General features: G+C 33.7%; 1 protein-coding gene across 1 annotated transcript; it reads left to right on the top strand.

Annotated features, from left to right (window-relative positions):
* Positions 1-545: 545 nt before the first annotated feature.
* On the top strand, positions 546-959 carry LOC106125653 (uncharacterized). The gene has a single exon (XM_013322933.1). It carries the CDS (start codon positions 546-548, stop codon positions 957-959), a length of 414 nt encoding a protein of 137 aa, XP_013178387.1.
* The last annotated feature ends 11,241 nt before the right edge of the window (positions 960-12,200 follow it).

Consider the following 12,200-nt stretch of genomic DNA (forward strand, 5'->3'; position numbering starts at 1 on the left):
AAACGCACCGTTACAATCTACTTTAATTTAATACTGCCTGTTACGCACTGCATCAGTTTATACCATGCTTGGTTAGACTGTGTATTTCGCAGATATTTGACCCCCCTTTCTGACTATGGGCGTGGACGATCGCTTAACCTTCACTAACATAACGCCAGCCCTACTTAGCTTTTGTACTAAGGGAAGTAATTTTCATGTGCTTTGCAAATTAAAAATTGCATTCAAGATTATATCGTACACCTTTAACGTCTGACAGATATCTGAGATTCCTCTGGTGTTCCATGGCACAGAATATTAAAGCAATTCGCTGTCCGTTTTGTTCAGTTTTCGTATAAAAAAGTCCTTTGTTTATATTTAATAAAGACTGTGAAGGAAGCTTTTAATCAATCTCGTTCACAACAATTACAAACTGGCTGTGCTCCAAACAAGCACGGCTTTTAACTGTTATCAACGATTCATTCGATATTTAATGAAATACACAAATACATGAAAAATAAACCTAATATAATTTAAAGATAAATTTGGGTCATTGGATCACTGAGGATATGAAAGATAATTTGGATATTGAAAGAGAACGTAGGTCGCTGTCTGTTCGCTGCAACATGTTGGCCCGCAGATTTGCAAAATGTACCGAACATGTTAAGTTAACTCTTTTTAAAGCATACTGCCAATCCTTCTATACCTGCAGTCTGTGGGTTGACTACACGCAGAGAACATACAGAGACCTACGTGTGCAGTACAACAACGCGTTCAGGATGTTGATGGGGCTGCCGCGTTACTGCAGTGCCTCCGGCATGTTCGCGGACTCTCGTACTGACGGGTTCGATGCCATCATTCGAAAGCGCTGCGCCTCCTTATTGCGGCGAGTGCGTGACAGCCCTAACAGGATCCTGAGCGCCTTGACGGAAAGGTGGGACTCGGCGATGCTGGAGCATTGGATACATTTACATGTAGACTAGCGCATTCTGGCATCGCTGAGGAAACTTCACTTCTTCTTCTTCTTTTTAATTTAAATTGTTTATACTAACATTAGTTTTTAAGCTATTACTAACCCTAGAATAAGAATATGGATCCATGTTATCTGAGATAAATAAATTATTATTATTATAAAAAAGTTTTTAACATATCTTTTAAAACAAACCTTAACTGGACTAAAAGCTTAAAAGAATGATTTTACTTGACTTGATTTTATTTCGTATTTATCGATAAAACTCTACAACTTTAGTAGAGATAAATGAATTCTTTTAATATTTTTATTTTATTTGTTTTACTGTTTAATTAAATACGTGTTTTAACCTTTTGATCGCCGGTGATTGATATTCAGGTCGGCAACGTACTTATAATCTTATATCTTTAAATGAGCAATTCTTGTACATATATATAATTGGAATCTCGGAATCGGCTCCAACGATTTTCATAAAATTTAGTATATAGGAGTTCTCGGGGGCGATAAATCGATCTAGCTAGGAATCATTTTTAGAAAATGTCATTTTATTCGTGATTTATCGATAATCAACTTAAACATAAACTTAACTTTTTCTATCGGTAAGATAGAAAAATATTATTCATATTTTATCATTTTATTAGTAATTCGTACTTAAATATAATTTGCAAAAAAAAACACAATTTAAAAAAAAAACCTAACAAAAAAAATTCAAGATCGTATTTGGAAAGTCTACATAATATCATGTTTCAATAATTAGAATTTTTGATAATGTAAAACATATCAGCATGCGTAGTTCAGAAAAAAGTTGACGTGACGTATGTATACGTTAAAATATGTGGTTACGCCCTTACATCTAACATAATTTTAAACAAAGGTTTATAAAAATTGTCGCATGTTGATGGCAATAAAGATTATGTTGATTGCGAATCCTGTTAGTAAAATCTGCGGCTGTAACAGCTGCTCGTAAAATTTCATTACGACCGAATCTGAAAGGCCTTGTCATAAACATTTACGAATATATGTTATGTATTAAACATATATTATAAAGAAATTTATACAGAAGCAAAGCATAGATTATTTAAATCTTACTAATATTAGAAATCATCATAAGCTATACGTCCCCATTGGGGCCTCGGTGACTAGGCCATAGTCAACGCTGGCCCAGTGCGGGTTGACTTTACACATATCTTTGAATTTTTTCACACATATGTGCAGCATTACGATGTTTTCCTTCACCATAAGAACGTCGGATAAATGTACACATGGCGGGATTCGAACCCAGGACCTGCAGTAGTCAAGTGCTTAAACCGCTGAGCCATCGATGCTCTTCGGTAATTTCTAATAATTCTAATTCTAATATTATAAATGCGAATGTTTAAATGTCGTAATTGTCAAATTCGATTGACATATCTTTTTTTTAATTTACACTTTTACTCTCACAACACTTTTGATTGACAAAACCATTGTGATAACACTTGTGTGAAAACACTGTTTGAATAAATATTAATTATTGTTACGCTATTCATTTAATTTGGTCCTAATATAAAGCTCAATGTTACCCAAAAAGGTAAGGTTTTATTGTTTTGAAAATTTCTTCTCGCAATTCTAATTACGTGCACAACTTTTGGTATTCGTCGACTTCAGTTATTACTTTTATGATTTACGTTCCAACTGAAAACCAATTCAATATGAGTGTTAACTTTTTATATCAAAAAGTTGAGGAACTTTATCTTTTACTTTTCTACTGTAATTAACCACATTGTTTACTTTTTTGTGGCTCTTTTAAACTTGATCTAACTACTAGCTGTCGCCCGCAACTCCGTCTACGCGAAATGAAGAAAAAATCAATTAGTAGCCTATGTCAAATTTCAGTGAGATTTATGGAGCTATTCTGGAGATACCTTCTTACAAACATCCATCCATTGTAAGATTATTCTGGCAGTGTATTACTAGACATTTTTACTATGGTTGTATTAGTTAAGTAAAACCTTTTAGCTATTTTACTTCTTAATTTAATAATCAGTCTTTTTATGTAAGTCCCAAATTGGTACAAGTGGAGAACCTAGAGTCCACGGAAGATTTAAGTCCTGCAACGCATCTGCGTTTCCTTTAACGGTGTCACGGGTGTGGGATCGTATTTGGCGGTCTGCTACTCTTGTTCCCCCTTCTCTCTCTCCTCCTAAAAAGGCCCTACATTGTGTTCAATGACGGGAAAAAAGTTGGGGTTCAAAAGTTGAACCAGAAATGAGACAGAGGATTCATCAAAAGCAGGAAAAATATGAAAGGCATTTGCGAAAAAAGATTGGGTATCTCTTGTCTTTATAAATAAGACTTCATGTAACAGCATCATTAAGATTAAATCTGAAATATAGTGGAATCTTCGAGACGCAAACTGGAATCGATTCTGATTCCAGTTTGCGTCTCGAAGTCAGCGCGCGGGAAGCGGCTGTCAATTAGTCGTCCAAGTCGGCAGAGTAAACAAAAGCCGAACTGATTTATCGACACGAATATAAACAAGTATAGACCGAAAAGGATATCTGACTCGTTGCGAATAAGTTAAACTAAATTATGATAGCACACTAGCGCCATCTTGTCAACAATTGTCACAAAAACCTTTATGTACTGTAGTTATCGTTTCGTATTTTTTATGCCCATATGATTTACATATTATCTTACAGAACTAACCATGGAAGTATTGCCTCTCTCATCGAGCCAGATGTCCTTGTTTGACTATACTTTTATAGTGTTATTCAAACTTTACGTCGGTTCGGAACGTACGAAACGCTCTATTGTACATCATAATGTCGAACGTAAAGGGGTTTCCGCGGAAAAGCTCCTTACTACAAGAGTTCTCGACTCACTGTGGACCTGGGTACCCATATACGCTAGCTAACCCCGAGCTACTATAAAGTTTGAACCGTATAATACTTTTACGTAAATTTTATTATTCGTCACACACACGAGTTTACAAAGTAATTTTATTTATTTTTTTAAGGTTTATCAATAAAATGTTCCACATAGGCTTTTTAAAGACTTTATCTGTTCTTTATAAACTAGCAGTTACTCGTGACTTAGTTCGCGCGAAAATAAAAAGAAATAGCAAAAAATATAGCCTATTTCACCCGGGGATAGTGTAGCTTCCGAACAATGAAAGAATTTTTCAAATCGGTTCAGTTTAAAAAACTCTGAAGCCTATTCGAATGCAACCACTCAAATTTGTCCTCATTATAATATCAGTAACTATTAGGCATAAAGAAAATTACAGTTTTTAATTTTAAATTAATTCGATAAATTTAAAACGCCCCTCTAAAACTCTACAGCGTTAAACTGAACGTGTAGAGTTGCGGTTTTATAGCTGTGTAACGTATACATTACGTAACGTGCTCCAACAATACACGAGAGCCTTTACCAAGCGGCGCTAATGCGAATACTGATTGTATTTCACTTAAACAACTAGGTACAGTCAAAGAATTAAATTACCTACCCACTTATAATCAAATATCTATAGGTAATCGTCACTATAAGAGCCGTAATTCCGCATATATGTTAACTATGATAAATTTTTGTTCTAATTGCTTTGTAACTTAAATGATCTTACGTCGTAATGGGTAGGAAATAACTGTCCTTAACTGTACGATTGTAACACACAGACGAGAAAGTTAATTGGAAACGAAGCGAAGCAACATTTTATATGAACCTGGCTTAAGGTTCACCTAAGTCCAAATGACATGCTCACTATGGGAAACCGTACTAATTATGATGTAAATCTTACTAATATTATAAATGCGAATATTTAGATGGATGAATGGATGCTTTCAGAAGGTATCTTCAGAAAGGTTCCATGGATCTCGCTGAAATTTGGCAAAGAGTAGATAATAGCCTGGAAGAACACATAGCATTTAAATTCCTAGCGAAGGGATTTGCAGACGACGTCTAGTGTCTTGTAATTTCCTACACTTGGTATGGTTTCGTTTGGCTTGTGTGTTTCAAGGCTTAATGAAAGCTATTACTATAATGTGTATCGCAAAATGAAGGGTATGTTCGAATAAAATAAATTCCGGGTAAGTCTTATATGGGTTCATGGTTATGTTGCCCGGTAATATACAACTAAGGTTACTAATAAAAATAATCATTACATGCCTTGCCACCATCTTGTTAAGTCCTTAAAAGGACGATGGGTAAAGTTACTACAACAACGCGCAAAAGGTACGTTTATTATGTATATACATCTATCTCTTTTTATCCCCACCAGATTTCTTCCGTCTCGCTCATGTAACGAAATCATATCGAACGTTCCGTGTCCTTGAAAATTTTCTCACTTAAACAATTCTTTACACTTGATTTACTTTTGTTCTTTTTTTTTAATTGAAATAACGAAAATAAAGATGTCAAATACATATATATTTATATTGACAGAAATATCAACATAGTATTAATGTAAACGGTAATTTAAGACATCCTAAAGTAAAATATTCCTTTGACTCTGTACGCACGCTTTGACCTTTATAATCTTCTCGTTTGACAAGCTTACGCAATGATGAGCAATTTCAAGTACAGTCAAGGCAATTCGCGGTGTTCAAATTACAGAAAAAATTCCGTGTACCTCGCAACGAGAGAACCTCCGTCCTCTCTTACAAAATAACCAATTAGGTAGTAATGTACAAGTGGCGGTGTTATAGTAAAAGCAATTAGTAGTCTACCACTAACCAATCTTTTTCCGTACAGATAAATTTAAAAGCTGCATCCTGTTGGTTAATATTGCACGTCATAGTCTCAATGCGTATGAAACGTTGTAATGAACTGAGGTCCCTTTTAGGGGGATAAACGCCAGATTCCCCGATAGTACTTGTAGTCATTTTCTTCACTAAATGGTTAAAACCTTAAATATCTCGGAGGAAAAATTTTCCATACCACCATCAGGACTCACAACAAGATAAATACTTTGAAATAAATATAGTAAACGCTAAATACAGAAATATTTGACTTGTTCATAGTAAAATAAGACGTCAAATCTTGTACAATCAACAAAAAAAGTGCTACATTAATAAAACGAACTAAAGAGAAAATAAATTAAAGAATATCTTCGTCGCGACTGTATGATGGGACAGAAGTGATTTGATTGGGACGATTTGCTTTTTTTTATTTAATGTAAATTTACTCTACTCTTGTAACTTGAACAAATTTATTTTCGTGCAAAAATATGCTTATGAAAATTGAAATAATTAATTTAACTATTTACTATTGTTTGGTCTCTACCTACCCCTCTTGGTTACAACCTACAATATAACAAATTATTTATTTCTAAAACAAGATAAATCCAAGTCAATAAACAACTACTAATCTCTTAATCTTTAAAAGTAAAGAAATATATCATGTTCTTAATGTTTTTGGTAAACAACTTTTGTAACACTTTTGTCTACGACTGTATTAATAATATAAATGAGTCGGTACGGCTGAGCGATTCCTGTTTTGTTAAAAGCCGAACGAAATAAGATAAATACGTTGCTACTGTTTCTGACAAAACATTTTCAATAGCAGATAAATTGAAAACATTTTGTCAAACAAAATATAGGGCAGGGAATATTATCTTACTATATAATATTATAAATGCGAATGTTTAGATGGATGGATAGACGTTTTTGAAGGTATCTCCGGAACGGCTGAACGAATCTCGTTAAAGTTTGGCATAGATGTAGAACATAGTCTAGTAGACCACGTAGACTACTTATTAACTTTTTTTTAATTCCGCGCGGACAGAGTCGCGGGCGACAGCTAGTCTTAATATACTGCTCTAGTATATCTGGCAGAGATATATTTTGTATATCTTGTTTGTATGATATTAGGTAAAGCTATCGTATGTTCTATTTCGCTGCCAAAAGGATCAGCCATGTAAATGACTCTGTCAATGTTGAGTTATACTGTGAGCACGCCACACAGACTAATACAAACAGAGTATGTACAGAGATACGTTGAATATATAAATGACAGGACTTGTCTTGTTAGTATATCAACTCTCTTTATAGCAATTATAAAATTTTAATTTAAATTATAAAATAAATATTCATTCATTATTCATTCATTCAATTGTAGTGTATGCATAAACGTAGTGTTGTTAATCTGGAGCGTACACGCCATAAGTACATGCCGAAGAGGAGGCGTCAGTCGATGTCAGACCTTTGGACCGGCAACACCTATGTACGTGAACGAGCCAAATATAACGCAACGAATGCTACAGCAATGAAAAAATAAGAATTGTCAATGCACTTTTAATTTACAAATACTAATTATACTACTAAAATTATTTAAAATGGATTAGAGCCTATTCTATAATGCCATCTAAAGATAAACTCACACCTTTCAAAAAGTAAAAAATAAGTAGTAAAATTTATTTTGTACACTCTTTGTCTAGTCCGTTTCTCTATAGTCAAAACACATATAGATGTGGTTACTCCGTAACTTGCCATTTCAAGATTAGAGTAGCTAGGCTTTCTGTTTGGACTATAAGCAATATTTTATTATCTGAATTATATTAATGTTAGGATAAAAATTGTCATTCAGTAAGTAATTTTCTGTATTATTTGATTTGCTATCTAGGTTTTTTTTATACTTTGTCTATAGAATCTAATAGATTGAATTGTTAGTTACCATACTCCTTTAAGACGTCTATTTTTTAATCCCACACGGACGACGTCGCGGGCGTCAGCTAGTGTATACACATCTATGTAGGTGACTGTACGGTCAGGTAAGTTAAATTAATACTAATATTATAAATGCAAATGTTTAGATGGATGGATGTTTGTTTGAAGGTATCTCCGGAACGGCTGCATGGTTCTTGATGAAATTTGGCATACAAATAGAAAATAGTCTAGAACACATAAGCTACTTATTATGTTTTTTCGGGTTCCGTACATCATAGGAAAAAAACGGAACCCTTATAGGATCTCTTTGTTGTCCGTCAGTCTGTCTAGACCCTTTTTCTCAAAATGCGTGAAGGTATCAAGCTGGAATTTATATCAAATGTTCAGGTCTGCGGTCGTTAGGTGCTGTGAAAAAATAAAACTTCTAAGCCAACCCAATCAAAAGATACAACCGTTTATGTCGCAAATTTATGCAATTTTTTTCTAAAAATTAGTAGAAACAGTCGCGTAAAATGATATTTTTATGATATATCAGAGTAAAATGTATCAATATTTATCAAAGACGGTTGAACTGAAATAGGATAGATGTATCGTAACTCCTCCAAGTCACGTCTGCGGAAGAAATCACATATTTTACGGAATTGTGGCCGTTGTTATTATTGTTCTGGCATTTTGCCAAACACGTGAGATGTACAAAAATGGGTCACAGTTAGATAAAATTATTGGAATAATTAACTTGATTATAAAACATTTTATTATCTTTATTTTTTATACTAGTATTATTAAAAAATAACGGTTGAATGGATGTGATTGCTATTTGGCACCTAAAAGAGTGCTGTCCGGAATAGCGCCTAAGTTTTTTTTGTTTTGTCCGGAAGAGCAAAAAACTCGTCTACACTGCATAGATTTCACAATTTCGTCGGAGCTGAAGACACACAATAGCAAAGAGCAATAAACGTTAACCAAGTCTTCACCATCAGCTGTACAGCAGTACCGACTGGGGGCCTCGGAGCCTGCCCTCAGTTAGGGGTGACCCCGCTGACCCAGTGGGGATTTACTTCACACATATCATTGAATTTCTTCGCACATATGATGACTATCACGATGTTTTCCTTCACCGTTAGAACCACTGAATGAATCGCGATGAAATTTGGCATACATATAGAACAAGGTATGGAAGAACACATAGGCTACTATTTATGTTTTTTTTTAATTCCGCGCGGACATAGTCGCGAGCGACAGCTAGTAATAAATAAGGTACTAATTTGAATGTACATCACATACTTAACGCATCGTGTGACACAGTGACAAGTTATATCCAATTTAAACTAAACCGTTTCAATATTTTGAAATGCTTTTACATTTATAAAGCTGTCGGCGAACAAACAGTTACTGGAATTCGACGTAATATTTTGTTCGTTGGAAACTTTGACTATACAGAAACGGACAAGGCACATGACTTACTTGACTTAAAGTCCTATGTCCCCGTGGTGGGGCAGAGGGCGTCCACAGTGCGCCGCCAGTTCGCTCTAGCTTGGGCTCATAACCCCAACTTAATATTATACCACGTTTCGTGAGAGGTGAGGTAAAGACAATCACACATATACATAATATGCTGACACTTATTAAAATGTAAATTTCCGTACATTTTCTTCTTTACAATGTCTGTACATTTTTGGATCAGTATGCGTTCAGCAACAACGAATACAAAAGCAAGCACGTTTAGAAATAATTCGTTATTATTAGATAGGAGGAAATGTGCTTGACGAGTCCTGTCATTTAAATATCAAAGGTTAAAAAACATCGACTTTTTTATGATCGTGTCGTTTCCACCGATGATTCTAAAGTAACTATTTCTGACAAAGAATTTGTAATATGTTTCGTTTAATATCAACAACCACATTTGGTTTAAATGTTTGTCATTTTGTACTCGAACTAGGAACATAAGATTACAGGAAAACATTAAAAATAAATGAATTAAACACAATTTGATGAATCACCTAATTCGATACCATATTAACTGGCAAAGTCAACTCGTCAAATTAAACTACGTTTAAGTTAAAATAAAAACAGTTCAGTTTTTTAATTAATCAAAAAAAATAGTTTTGTCAGTTCACAATACTACTAGTAAGATTATAAATTGATGATTTACTCAATCGAATATTAAAATGTCATCCATATACTAGCTGTCGTCCGCGACTCCGTCCGCACAGAATTATAAAACTTAGTCTATGTGTTCTTCCAGACTATGTTCCACAATTATGTCAGATTTCAGCGAGATCCATACAGCCGTTCTAGAGTTACCTTCTAATAAAGATCAATTCATCAAAACATTCGCATCTTTATATATAAAAGAAAGTCGTGTTAGTTACACTATTTATAACTCAAGAACGGCTTTACTGATTTGGCTGAAAATTGGTGAGGAGGTAGCTTAGAGCCAGGAGACGGACATAGGATACTATTTTTTTTCGAATTTATGCCTTGAAGAGCTGCTTTTTATTTAACGTACTAATATTATAAATGCGAATGTTTAGATGGATGTGATGTGGATGGATGGGTGGGCTACACTAATTCAGTTTTTTTATATATCCACGCAGCAGGAGTCGCAGCGACATCTAGTTTATAATATTAGTGCACTAAAACATATTATTAGTGTAAAATTTAAACTTAAGATGTAAGTGTTTGTTTATCAATATTCGTTATAATAAAATAGCTGCAATTTTACGCTTGAGGCTTTACGTTTCGATTGTAATGAAATTTTATTGTCCAGATGTTACCGCTACGCCGACAATTTATTACTTTGTTACGCAATTTCTGTTACCTTTTATCAACCTTTTATACATCGAATATTGTAGTTTTAAACGTGATATTTTTATAGTAAAAAAAGATTTCTTTTTTTACTATAAACTTAAACTTGATAAGTCAAAGTGGACAGTGCTTTTTTATTTTATTGATATTATAAATGCGAATGTTTGGATGGATGGATGTTTGGAGATATCTCCAGAACGGCTGCATGGATCTTGGTGAAATTTGGCATAGATATAGAACACAGTCTGGAAGAACATAGAGATTACTAAATTTTTTTAATACCGCGCAGACAGAGTCCAGGTCGTTACGAAGTACATCTATATTTGATATCTCTTTTTTACTCATAGAGAATGAAAGGAATAACAATAAGATGGATATGTTTTGTACCAGTTTTAAAAGTAGACATCTGTGAGAATTAAATATTGTATTTATAACTGTCCCGTCCGAGCGCAATTAAAAAAAATCTTAATAATTAGCCTATGTGTTCTTCCAGACTATGTTCTATATATTTTTTTAATATTAGCAGATTTTGTATAAATTTACTAATTACTAATTTGTACCATTCCAACTAAGCTCTAAGCTTGTACTAGGATTTACGACAATAGTTGAACTGCGGGATCCGAACCCCCGACCTCGTGATCTGTACCCCTTAACCATTAGGCTATTGGCGCTTCGATATGTATGCCGAATTTCATCAAGAGCCGTTGAACCGTTCTAGAGATAAGCATCCATCCATCCATCTAAAAATTCGCATTTATAATATTAGTAAGATATAAAATATTGTTACTAAAACATTACAAGCTAAAAGATACATGAATAAACCGCCAATCATTATCAAAATAATTAAAATAGCATTGATGCGTAAATTAATTAATGATAATTTACTTTATAATCATTATTCCTTTTCATTATAATGTGGCTTTTTGCGTGTCAATGATTCAAAATGCTTTAATAATAAATCACAATAATATTTAATTGTGGTTGAAAGATTTACGACCACAATGTGTAACATTTGATATGATTAAGTAACGCGTAGGCTACTGACATTATACTCACGTTATTCAAAATGGAGTACAGACAAGAGGATGTTTTGTACAAGTCGGTTTGTAACCTGCAGTCTGAAAAGCTTAAATGATCTTTAATCCTCTTTCCTAACCAACCTCGCTTTGCTAAAAAGAGTAAGGACCAAGAGTGAGTTGATGTCTTTTGTTAAAATAAAAACAATCATTAGTCTTCGACCACTTTTAATTAATAGTCACAGAAATATGGCGCAATAGCTTTAAGATAATATTTTATTATAATATCTTACTATTATTATAAATCCAAATGTTTAGATGGATGGATGGGTGGATGCTTGAAGGTATCTCTGGAACTCTTAAGGTAATCTTGATTAAATTTGGCACAGATTTTAAATATTGTCTGGGAAAACATATAGGCTATTCACTAATTTTTTTATTAATTTCTTCCGGATGGTGCCGCGGGCGAAAGCTAGTTAACTTATACAAATCAATTGAGATTTAAATGTTGCACTCGTTTTCTATAAAATGCTTTTATAAAATCAAGTATTTCTTCGTATAGTTATCATAAAAATACAACTGCAAGAAATGTACTTATCAATTGTTTGAGAAATAAATATTTTTCAATTTAAAGTCTTCACCTGGATCTTTTAGAAAGAATTGAAATGCGCTCTTCCGATTGCAAGAGCGACGCTTCTGAGAAAAGTTTACAGCTTCCAGACTTATCTATGGACGGTACATAAACTTCGTATGTATGTATTTCTTTTAATAAAAAATATTATATAGAGCATC

This window comes from Papilio xuthus, unplaced genomic scaffold (genome assembly GCF_000836235.2).
Source record: "Papilio xuthus unplaced genomic scaffold, Pxut_1.1 DF825783.1, whole genome shotgun sequence".
NCBI classification, from domain to species: Eukaryota; Metazoa; Arthropoda; class Insecta; order Lepidoptera; family Papilionidae; genus Papilio; species Papilio xuthus.